The sequence below is a fragment of the Abramis brama genome (genome assembly GCF_963993115.1).
Source record: "Abramis brama genome assembly, chromosome: 15".
NCBI classification, from domain to species: Eukaryota; Metazoa; Chordata; class Actinopteri; order Cypriniformes; family Leuciscidae; genus Abramis; species Abramis brama.
The window spans coordinates 21013233-21026418 of record NC_139977.1 but is presented as its reverse complement, the minus strand read 5'-3'; the positions used below and the strand labels follow the sequence as shown (position 1 = coordinate 21026418).

General features: G+C 38.6%; 1 protein-coding gene across 1 annotated transcript; it reads right to left on the bottom strand.

Moving 5' to 3' along the window:
* Positions 1-2622: 2622 nt before the first annotated feature.
* On the bottom strand, positions 2623-4766 carry LOC311097013 (serine/threonine-protein kinase pim-3-like; the record flags this gene model as incomplete). The annotated part of the gene is made up of 7 exons (XM_084136481.1): positions 2623-2684; positions 3291-3470; positions 3552-3933; positions 4141-4191; positions 4334-4428; positions 4597-4683; positions 4757-4766. 7 exons carry the CDS (start codon positions 4764-4766, stop codon positions 2623-2625), a joined length of 867 nt encoding a protein of 288 aa, XP_083992607.1.
* Positions 4767-13186: the final 8420 nt, after the last annotated feature.

Below are 13186 nucleotides of genomic sequence, written 5' to 3'. Positions count from 1 at the left end.
AATGTTTTAATCATACTGCGGCTGTATGGGGGCAGCTGTTTTTCATCATTTTTATCATTCATAGTGTCTATATTTATATCCTTTTCTTTGGGTTTGATATCCTTTTCTTTGCACTGAAGGTCGAATGAAGCACTGTCACAGATATGCAATCCAGATCACTGAGGAAGCTGTGAAAATAGTTTTAGAGAAAAACAGCTAGAGAGGCCTGTGCAGTGGCAACCTTCAGGGAATGGATGGACAAATGGAGAAATAGCAGGAAAGTTGAGCGAGAGAGAGAGAGAGAGAGAGAGAGAGAGAGAGGGTGATGACGTATTGAGACATTGAGCAGAATCAATTGTTCACGTGACCATCCCCCTCTGTAGGGCACCTTGATCCCCCTGGTGTTAACAAAACACTTGCATACACATATTCTCCCTTATAACACCAGATGTATCCTCCACAATCTCTGTGTCCGAGCTGGAATTGCCTAGACATCCACTAATAAAGAAAAATGTAGGCTATTTTTGGGCTCCTATAAAAAAAAAAGAAAGAAAAGAATAAAGAAAGCCTCTCTCTTCCAACGGCCAGAACGGAACCCAGAAAAAAACTCATAAATAATGATTAGAAAGGAAGAGAAGTTGGTTGAAACAGTCTCACAGTTTCAATCCAATAAGGGTAGTGCAGGGAAATCACAAGGGTGTCTGGGAAAGCAAGACATAGTAAAGCGCAACATTTTGTATTGATTCGTATACAGCAAAGTCATAGCATGCTGCAGTGATTCTCGACAGATTTTGCTATAGGTTTTTCCTCACATGTTATATTGTGCTTTTCTATTTGTATAATACTTTTTTATGCTGCCACTCTAGTGATCCTGGCTGTAGTATTTGTACCACATACTGTACATATCCATTTGTTTTGACCTTGCATTGTGTTAAACAATAACCAGTAATATTTTTGTGAATATTGTTTTTATATGTTTTTACTACAGTATATATTACCATATATAACCATTGTGTTATGTTACGAATCTGTATCTTTAATTACACGTTGTCAACAGGACGTTAGTAATCTCAATCAGTTAAGCGCATGCACCCAGCATGAAGTTTGCAAGACTGTTCCCTGCAGGTCTGAAAAATGCCAAAGCTCAGTGCCCTTTCATGCACACTATCCACGCTACAGTATCTCTAAAATCGCTTCAGAGCAAAGTGTTTCCCATCATTCATCATAGTGTCCCCGAAATTGTGAGATGTCGAAAAAAAACGTTACAATGTAAGTTAAATTGATTAGATAGGCTATTACATTTAATTTGGTAACAAAGCATGAAGTGTTGCATATTTTATTGGTGCAGAGATAAGTATTTTGTAAAACATCTGCTTTTTATCACTTATTAGAAGTCATCTGTAACATAGGGACTACTGAACAAATATTAAAAATATAAATTTGTAAATAAAGTTATGATGTGTGTCCCATCAAGCAATTAAAAGTTCTACTAAGACTCTGGCGTTCTTCACACTTGAACACTTGAACCAAATACAATAGTAAGGTAAGTGATTAAGTGTGGGTATTGGGACAGGGCCGCAGATTCCAACAAGTGATGGAATTAGCAAATTAGCAAAAATTAGTCTGCTTCGTTTTGACTCATTAAAATAACTAGTTCATAAGAGTCATTTGCCTCATTGTTTGCCTCATGACATTGTTGAGAACCTCTCTTTAGCCTACATACTGTACTGCACTTTATTACTCACTCACAGCCATAAGCAGAATTATTGTCTCTCTCTATTACTGCAGATTTATTGCCAAAAGACAACAGGCACTTACTGGTGACAGGCTTTATAAACAGATGGTTTTCATCTAGACGTGAGATAAATGTGGCTGATTTTAAGTTCTGCTGCAGCTCTCTGGTTCCTCTTTATAATCTCTTTCGGAAGTTATGATGAACCACAGTGTCTGAATCCACAACCCCCGTAGTTCCCATCTTTCATAGCGGTTACTGAAATAATCTCACTTTGATATTATATTTAATCCTTATCTATTACTTTCGTCACATCCAATTTGAAAGAAACAAATGTTGTAGTTTATGCTAGTGAAACTTAAAGGAACACTCCACCGTTTTTTGAAATAGGGCTTATTCACCGTCTTTCCTACATTTAGATAGGTGGGCAAATGCATTTTTGTCTAAGTGCATGCATTGTTTTAGTTTGGAAGCGCCACCGCTAGCTTAGCTTAGCATAATGAATGGAATCCTTTGTTGCCAGCTAGCATGTCATGAGTAAAAGTGATAAAAAAAACAAATAAAAAAAAACGAATTACTTTTTGTGGCCTGCGTATTCACAACGAGTACAAATAGCGATGCAGATTAAGACTAGGCGATTTCCTAGGCAGATATTGACTTGGGACTATATTGGGGTGAAGCACAGGCGAAGCACTGCTACTTGGGCGCAGAGATATGACTTATGACATATATAAGGCGCTATATAGATACAGATGACTTGTCTTGACTTTTAAAACAAAGCAAATGTGGCTGTGATGACTGTGATGTCTTGTTTCCAGTCTTCAGTCTCTCATGTTCTTGCTCAGACGTGGACAGGCTCTCTGATCTCTCTGGTGTGGCGCTTGAGTTCCCTGTCAGGTTGGGTTTGGACTTCAGGCTTTGGGTCGAGTCTCCAGCTCAAGCCCTCCACCAAGGACAGCAAGTGTGTTCTTTCCTATCCAATACAAAGATTATATGAACAAGTCAACTCATGAATGATATTTTAAGAGCTGTTTTAACTGAATTCTGTTTGCACTGATTCTGTTATTTTCCTGTTTACCGTGAAGCCGCTTTGAAACAATCTGTATTGCACAAAGCGCTATATAAATGAAGGTGACTTGACTATAACAAGAACATTACAATGAACACAAATTTGAAAATCTCACTACAAACAATCCAGAGTTGAAGACCGTTGATAATAATCCTACTCTCTCTGTTACACTTCCTCACACCTGAAATCACTGATCGAGTGAATCCCCTGAACTTCTCCAATCTATAGTAGATCATTTATAATCCATTGATGTTGTGACATCTGCTCTAACGTGGGCCGTTTCGTTGGATCCCGGGCTAGGCACTGGCTAATCAGATCCCTGCATTCTGTACAAATGTTAATAAGGAGAAAGCTGGTTAGTCATGTGACTTGGAATCTATGAAAACAGTATCTAAAACATGATTAATATAATGTAAAATGTTCCTTATCTTTAACTTTAACTGTATCTGTACAGAGCCTTTACTTTGTGTGTGTGTGTGCTTATCAGTGCTTTCAATATTATTCACTCACCTCTGGATAAGTTGGAATTCTGAAATGTAACTCTGGCTTCTATGATTTCTGTTCTACTGCAAAAAGGACGAGATGCGTTCACCATCTCATAAAACATCACTCCTAGAGCCCAGACATTTGCTGGGACGGCGTGGAATCTGGGTTCTGTGAAGACTTCAGGTGGGCAGTGATCCTGTATTCCTGTAAGACATTTGCACATTGTTGAGCATTTTTTCTTAAAGCGTCACTACATTCAGGTTTCCACACTCCCAAAATGCTCACCAACGTATACGTCGCTCTCGTAGCCCTCACTACTGAATAGCTGACCGCAGCTAAAGTCTATCAGCTTGAGGTCTAACGAGTTTCTCTTCAACAGGAAATTCTGTGCTTGAATGTCATTATGAAAAACGCCATGCTCAATGCAGTGTTGTACTGCCAGCACAGCCTGTGGCATGAAGACCCGTGCTGCTGTTTCACACACTTCAGGATTACGAGTGATGAAGTCCAGCAAGCTCTCGCAGGGTTCGGGTAACTCCATGATGAGAGTGAATTTGCGAGGGTGTTCAAACCACTCGTAAAGTTGTATGACGTAGGGGCTTATGGGTTCTCGCCTCATCATTAGCAGCAGCGCCACTTCTGTAATGAGAGGTTCAGGATGTCCAGGCTAGAGAAGAGAGGTAGACAGAAGGTTAGCTGGGTAAAAATCAAGAGCGTTCAAAAGAGCCCTTAAAAGAGCTCAAAGTTTTTTCTTTTGTGCCTCTAGGCTTATTTGTCAATCACATTTACACCTAGTGCTTCCTATTTAGGTGTATTAACTACAGCAATCTGCACTTAAACAACTAAATACATATTCAGGTTTTGGCCGACTTACAATATCAAGATAAAGAAAATTGTCAAACTTGCGCATCCGCTTGATGGCAACCTGCAAAAATAGATAAAAACAGTTTCAGTAACAGTATTCAAGCACCTGACCTTGCACTAAGTATTAAACCATCTGTAAATTGTTTTGAATATGTTTTGATGTACGCAAAAGCAAAATGTTTGTACAATTCGGGAAGATTTACCTTTTTGCCATCAAATTTGCGTGTTCCCCTGTACACACTGCCAAACGCTCCAGATCCAATCATCTGTCCCGCTTTATAGAGAGACTCAAAGGACTCTGAAAAACAAACAGAAAAATATGAGAAATATAAATTAGATTGTTTTATTTCAAAAATATCAGTCCTGGTTGTGTCGAGAAAATAATATTAATATGTGGAAAATAATATGAATATTCTCTGAAAACAAGCCTTAAGATATTTTTAGTGGAAAACAAGACAAAATTTACCATTATTTGGCTCGACATCGGAGAGATCTGGTGCAGGTGATGATGGATCAGGTGATGATGGATCAGGATCAGGCTCTGGCTCCAGATCTGCTGGAGGGACAAAAGGCTCCACAACATCCACAGCACAACTGTGGCAACAGCAGCAGAAAAAACCCTTCACAGCCTTCCATACCCTGTAGAGGAAACGACCAATTCTTTTCCTCTTCCTTGTAGGTTTTTCTGAAATGAAGAGAAACATCTCTGATGTTAAATTAATGATATCATGACATAACTTACATTTTACTGTTAAATTCTTATCTGTAATGTTACAAATCCAAAGTAATGGAAATATTTCCAAGCTACCCATCTGACTTCTCCTAAATGCCTGCATAAATGTCCCAAAATCATATTTCACAATATTAATAGTCCTTTTATTTCACAATTTTTATTTATCACATAAGCGACTCAGTAATCCTCGGCACGACGGCCATTTTGACAATTTTGTGAGTATTTGACAATTCAAGTGCAATAAGTCAGAAATATAAATCTATTGGGGATGGAATGCTGTCTGAGAATCGTCTTTCTGTGCGCGTGTTTCTGGTGTGTGTATGAATAAAGTTTTTTAATAAAGTTAAGCAATCGTTATTTCTAAATGTTCCCTGAACGTTCATAACGTCCAGTTTTTTCAATGTTTCAAAAATGATTTTTCTTGGTTAAAGGAACATTATATTTTATAATTTTGCATTATGGGAACTTTACTTTTGAATGTTCTCTTAATGCTCTGAAAATGTTCCAATTCAAATATTTCAAAAAATATATATACAAAAATAAATCTGAAAGAAAATTTCAGCAAAATTCAGCTGAGCAACAACAGTAAATGTGACCGGACATTAACATGCTAAAAACTTGAAGCAGTTATGCATTAAATAGCAAAATCTCTATCTGTACACTTTACACTGCCCAGCCTTATTTCAGTCTCACCTGTTGAGCTCTTGTTCACAGGAGAAGCCTCCATGGCACCCTGAGCAGTTCGGCCACTTGAAGTCTCTGTTGGCTCGACAGGAACTTGACCCGGCAGTGGATGGCACCGCCACCCTTTCATGCTGTTGGAACAGGACAAACCGCAGCTGCTGCCACTGTCCTGTTCGCTTTGGCTCTCCGAAATATCACCACTCCACCTCCATTCCACGCTGTACAAGCCTCTGCTGCTCAGCCTCAACAACTCTCTGCATAACTGCCTCTCCACATTGTCCTCAGAGAGGGACAAAGATGATGATGAGTCTGGAAAATTTCAGACATCAAAAACTGTTTTCTTTTCTTTTTTTGTAATAATATTTATAATCAATGTAAGAAATGGTCAAAGCCTATTCTGACCTCTGCGAGAAGTGGACGGGCGTCCATCATCTGTGCTCTTCTGGCTGCCGCTCTGCCACTCCTTCCTCCTGTGAGCCGGACCTGTGGACACAGAAACAGACATGTCTGGGATAAATTGGCCTGTGGGAACTATGTATTGTTTTTAATATAATATTTCACATAGTTAGTATTAATGGTTTAATAATAACCAATACTCAATGTCAGTGGTCAATTACAAATTGTTAATACATAACTTTAGTTACTCAAATTGAAAAGTTGATTTCAAATGCAAGGAATCAAATACATGTAATCACTTAGCTGGGAAAACTGGGGGATCAAATTTACCTCGCACAAGTTCCTTCACATTAATTTACTCAATCATTGTACAACAATATCATACCATAACATACCATTTACAAATAAAAAACTAAAGCACTCACTTCCTCTTCCCCCCATGTGAGCCATCGACATCCTCCAATCTGCAATAAAAACAATACAAATACAAAAATACAAAATACAATACAAAATACAATACAAAAAAGAACAAAATACAACTCTCAAAATTAAATAAAACGCCAAACTCCTTCTAACGTAAGAAAAGAACAATTAAATAGAAGTCTCCACAAAAACAATATGAACTCTTTAAAAAATAAAAATATGTAAAGGATATATGCGCCGATCTTCTAGAATAAAAGTCTCTTCTCCGCTTCAGCTTCACAAGATTTGCATAGAAAATACTTTGCAAAAGTCTCTGAATTGTTCGCCTCGTCTCTCAACCAACTCTCAACCAACTCAGAAAGCGATCAGTTCGATTGTATACAAATGCAGTCAAAATTCATAACATGCGTTGCTATAGCAAATCAAATTCAAATAATTCATAAACACGCACGTAACGTTACACCTTACGTCTCGCGCGTGAGCGCACATCGAATCTCAACACATTTATTGAAAAGTAACCAACTTAATTTTAAACAGTTATTATTATTATGATAATCCGTGGAATTATTCTTGCCCAAAATCTTCATTAGCTATTCATAATTGAGCAAATTAGCGCCGACTTCGCAAGGTACTTACAGTCTAATGGATCCCATAGTCATTGCATCTGTCCAAAATGCGTGCAAAAAGGAACAAGGGAGGATAAATCGGACATCATCTTATTATAAAGTCTAGAAGAATTAAATTTCCGCATGTAAACATCAAGCCAATCAGCTTTCAGTATCACTAATGCGTCATCACACCGGTTAGTAATAGAGTGGTGAAGAAAAGAAATCCAAATTAATAAAGCCCCATTTACTGACACAAATCAATGACCTGGGCCCTCATTAAATTATGGAATAATTTTTAAAAATATTTAAAATTAAATATTTGTGGAAAACATATGTAATATTTGAGTTACATAAAAGCTTTTTATTTGTTTTCTTCCTACCCCCCCTCACCCAACACAAAAATGGTTTGGCCACTGATCAAAATTTTATGTTGTCATCTGATTTGAAGTTCAGTACGCTCAAAATGTCCGGTCAGCACAAGTCCGGTGCTCAGAAAAGGAAAGAAAAGAGAAGAAGAAAATAGAGGCCTTAGAGATTTTCTAAACAATTAAAAAGGTAAGAAACAGCGCAGCCAACGTTTACGAGCCTTGTCAGGGGTTTTCCTGCATTGAATTTTTTTTTTTTGGCGGCCGCCAAAGCAAATTTTTTGTCCCGCCAAAGCGGTGAGTGAATGACTGCTTACGAGCAGAGAAAAGCGCCCCGGCCGCGCGCGCGCGCTCTCACGTCTTCAAACAACACGTCGAGCGCTGTCTTCCTCTCTGTCTCTCTCTCGCGCATTTTAATCAAAATCAATTGACACGATAGTAAAAGGTCGGAAGACCGCAGTTTCACGTGGAGCATTTGGAGATTTTTCTCTCCTGAATTACCGCGGGGTGTGAATTGTGGTAAAAAACGTTGCCTTATCTTCTCTAAAAAGCGTTCCGCCCATTCAGCTGACATAAACCACAATTTCAGTAAACGAAAAACCTATCAAGTGATGAAATGTTTTCTGTGTTGACACAAATCTTGTGCGATGTCCTAAACTGCCGAGATAATCCATAGATAATCACACAATGCGTCATGCTAGTAGGCTACACACCCACTAATGATGACACGTCCGATACGCAAACGAATGACCTTTGAACCATTCACTTTAATGACGTCTCAATCGGTGTATAAAAAATCGGTAACATTTTACAATATGCTCAATTTATTCAACTCTAGTTAATTACATTAGTTAACATACTATTAATAAACTGCACTTCTACAGCATTGTTAATGTTAATTTTAATATTTAGGCTTCTAATAGCCTACATTATTGAAATCAAAAAAGTTGTATTTGTTAAAGGAACACTCCACCGTTTTTTGAAATAGGGCTTATTCACTTTCTTTCCTACATTTAGATAGGTGGGCAAATGCATTTTTGTCTCAGTGCATGCATTGTTTTAGTTTGACAGGGTCGGCGCTAGCTTAGCTTAGCATAATGAATGGAATCCTTTGTTGCCAGCTAGCATGTCCTGAGTAAAAGTGATATAAAAAATTTCAAAAACCCACCTAATTACTTCTTGTGGCCTGCGTATTCACAACAAGTACAAATAGTGATGCAGATTAACACTAGGCGATTTCCTAGGCAGATATTGACTTGGGACTATATTAGGGGGAAGCACAGGCGAAGCACTGCTACTTGGGCGCAGAGATATCACGCCCAAGTAGCAGTGCTTCGCCTGTGCTTCCCCCTAATATAGTCCTTAATATATAAGTCAATATCTGCCTAGGAAATCGCCTAGTGTTAATCTGCATCACTATTTGTACTTGTTGTGAATACGCAGGTCACAAAGAAGTAATTAGGTGGGTTTTTTTTATTTTTTATATCACTTTTACTCAGGACATGCTAGCTGGCAACAAAGGATTCCATTCATTATGCTAAGCTAAGCTAGCACCGACCCTGTCAAACTAAAACAATGCATGCACTGAGACAAAAATGCATTTGCCCACCTATCTAAATGTAGGAAAGAAAGTGAATAAGCCCTATTTCAAAAAACGGTGGAGTGTTCCTTTAACATACGGTAGTTAATGCAGAGGAGAGGAAGAGCAAGGGAAAAGGAGAGATCTGGGCGCAGGGGAGGGGCCCATCTAAGATTATGTAGTCCAGGGCTGCGTTCAGCCCCGACAAAACGTTGCACAACGTTTTTTAAACAGAAACGGTGATGCGTTGAACACACTGTTCTGATGACGCAAGAGTTGCAACTATGGCAGCTGAGAAGGCCATTCTTTGTGTTCTTTGTGAAGAATTTTCGGAGCCTGATGAAATCGGTATAAATATGTGTTTAATACAAAATATGCCCGATGTTACAGTTACTGCACTTGCCGCCCAGAGCAAAAGATAACATCCCAATCGAGTGAAGGGATTGCTGAAACTGAAGCACACATCTTACCTAATTCAGACTAAAACACATCTATTTAGCCTCACATACTGACTTTATTTGTAGTTCATACTGTTTTAATACCCTGTATTTTCTTTCTCGTTTTTAGGAAAAGCACTTAATTACCATTGTTTATTTCTATGCCAAATGTCATACATGCAATGAAGCTAAAAATATAAACAACATCACTATGTTGATATCCTATATTTTTACAATAAAACTTATGACAAACATGTCTTCTAATATCCTCAGTTGTTGTGTATACCGAGCTGCACATAGATAGTGGAGCTGCATCGAACACATTTGTAAATTACTTTACTTGAACCCATTGTGCGAGTTCACTTTAATACCGCGTGCTTTATATACATGTTGCTGCTGATTGGACTGCAGTTCTGACACACCCACCAAACAAGAGAAAACGTATCTCAAACCCCGTTGCACACCGGTGCACGCCGTTTCCAGGAAACATGACGTTCAACCCGGAAACCGTAGCAAAACGTTGCGCACCGTTTTGAACTTGAACGTGCCCCAGGTGTTGTGCCAAATTTCAACCCCTGCCAAATTATTACCCCCCTAGTATTGGTAGGTTTAGGATTAGTGGTGGGGGTGGGGTTAGGATTAGGGGTGGGGTTAGGATTAGGCAATCAGGTATTGACTTCAACGAGGGGGGTAATAATTTGGCAGGGGGTCGAAATTCGGCACAACACCTGGCCCAGGCAAGACTGTCAGCTGGCCTGATTTCACTGTCCACTGAAATGTAGGCCTAGATGTGATTGATGAAGTCATACTGAATCAAGGAAGTATAATGTACCTGGAGAAGGCCAACCATTAGCATTCACATTAATTTCTTAAGTTGCTCGGCCCGACCCGTGATGCTGTCATCTTCGCTTCAAGGGCTGTCAGTTCAGGTGTTATGCAAGATAATGGCAATTTAGGTAGGTGTGTTCGACTTCGGCTGCGGTTGGAGATTTTTGCCACTTGCATTCTGGGGAGGACGAGTTGAAAACGGACACTTTCTGCTTCCCGTAATAACACTCGCGCTGTGTTTTGCACAGAAAATACACAGACGTCTGAAAGAAAGAAAGTGAAATTAAAAAGAAAGATTTACCACAGCACTTTTGACGCCAATCAGGACATATTTGATGTAGGCTTATGTTTTATAGCCTACTATTAGCAATTACATGAAAATAGTTTTTACTGCTACAAAAGAACAAATATTAAATAATAATAATAATAATAATAAAAGTGTTTTATATTTAAAGTATTTTTGAATAACTATCAGCAGAGATGTTTTTTTTATTATTTTTTTCAATTAACAGTGCAGGCCTAGTAATAAATCGGACTGGTTTGCTTTAAAACTTCTGAAGCAAAAGTCAATCCATGACCCCATGTAGCCTACTGAGTTTTTTCTTTTTTAAATGTTTTTTTCCAGCGAGCACATGAATAAAGATTTACCACTTAACGCCAATAAAGGCACATTTGATGTTCCTTTATCTGACAATTTGTCTGTCAAGAATATTGCTTTCCAGTCCTAACCTCAGATATCCCTGTTCCTTACGTCAGCTTTGTTTCTTAAAGACAACAGGGTGACTTTTAGCACTGAAGGAGAAAAGAGAAGAAAAGGAGGAGGCCTGTACCACCTTCTGCCCCGTCGTCATAAATCTGTAATGTTGGACTCTGTGCTAACCATCCCCCACTGTCCCCCTCTCCTCTTCTCCCTTGTCTCCTGTAGGGCTGTAAATCTGCGCAGGACGGTCACTCTGGGGCCGACTGACTTAATAGTTTAATGGCTGTACAGCGTGGCAGGTGTCCAATATGGCTGCCGTTGACTGCATCTCCATTACGTGTCAGCGTTGATGGTGAGTTCAGAATACAAGAGAAGGAGAAATGCTGAAAGACAGACAGCATAGCAGATTGTTCCACTATAATAAAGTTAACCAGTCTCCTGATAACAATTGCAGGACAGGATTTTGGGATGCACTTTGCTGTGTTAAATATTTTTTATGGCCTTACTTTATACTCCAGCACTGCGCCAGTGATGGTCCACGTTAATCTACAGTGACAAATGACTTTTCACAGGCAACTAGAATTTTCCAGCATTCCCTGCTGATTTTTGGAATTCACAGAGATATTCAGGATTATAGGCTAATGTAATGCAGACGCCATATACACTGAAAGTGGTCTGTACAGTTTAAAGGGTTAATTCATTCAAACATCCAAATTAATTGCAATTATAATGATTGGAGACTGAAGCATTAAAGATTCAAAAAGGACAGAAAAGCATCTTAAAACAGTGGCTTTCAAATAAGGGGCCTCAGAAAACCTCCAAAGTGGCCACATGATGACTTAAAGTTATTCAGATTGTTATTATTATTATTAGTATAATTAAAATGAATATTATTATTATCAATTGAGATAAAACTAACTTAATTAAAATGCTAAAAATACACAAAATCAAGATATCCTTTTTTACCCCCCAAAAGAAGGGGAAGTTATTTTGATTTTAAGATTATGAGGGCACATGAATTAAAAAAAAAGATTTATGCACGGATAAATCATTGATAATAATGCAATATTCCGTAAAAAGCAAGAATGGTCAATTTTGATTTCATGGTGACCCACTGCTTTAAAAGTATCATATAAGTCTATATAGCTCTTGCACAATATACCAAATCTTTTCAATCTGTATGTTAGCAAAAGACTTACAGCTCAGCTATTCATGTACAAATAATTCAGACCAGTTTTGCGAGAAGCTCAATGTCTACATATTATAAAGCTCCCAAAGGTTTCGTTCTCCGAAGATACTATTGCAAAAATATTTATGCAACATTCCACATTGTGTCTAGAGACTCGCAAAACTGAGACTTTTGCTGGAACGACAGAACGTTTGCTCATCCAGAACAAATATGAAATCTCTCAGGTGAAAATTATAGACCTCAGCACCTCAAATCCCTTAGATGGCTTCTTAATGCGGTGAAATATCAGATCCACCGCGGGTCAGACACACAAACAAGAGATCAGGAGACAAAACATAAAAGGATATACAAGCTCTGTCAAGAAACGGTAGAAGAGTACATATATCAAAACATGGCTCATCTCTGGTTTGTATAAGGTGATGAGAGAGCTGTTATGTTATTGCGCGCTCTGTAATAGATTTGGACTGAGAATCTTTATTAGTCTAAATGGATTTATCCTGGATGAGTCCAACTTTATACTTTATTGTGGGACTGACACATTTTTATATAGCGATGGTGGATGCATTCCAGAGAGGTAACTCACTGATGCAATAAACAATGCTCTCATTGAGTGTTTGGGGGTCCACTGGCTGACATTTCCCCGAATGGTGAGGCCAGAATAGTGTAGATTGCTCCCTGGTGGCCGCCACCTCATTAAAAGCCTGCTGTTTAATGGCCTTGCCTATCCAGTTGCCCAGCAGATAACCAGTTTGTTTACCTACAACACAAGTCATAAGTTGACATGCAGACAGAAGTCTGTGCCGAAAAGCTTACAAACACTCCCGCCCGTCCCCATTCACTGTCTCTCGTGCCTTCCCAGAGAGCATTTTGTGGTTTGAAATTTTCCATCATCGACTGGGGGAAGTTTGTATAGCAGTCTTGATGACTAGAGCAGCATTTTAGGTATTCATCAGGTTTTACAACCTATATTTGACTCTCAAACCCTTCTAATAAGATTGTGTGCGGATTTGAGAAGTAGCGCTGCTGTAGTTATATTAGACGTGTTTTTTTGCAAACCAATATGGAAAATGATGTCATTTTAAATGTGCTGCACAATAAAACAAGTCTCATATTT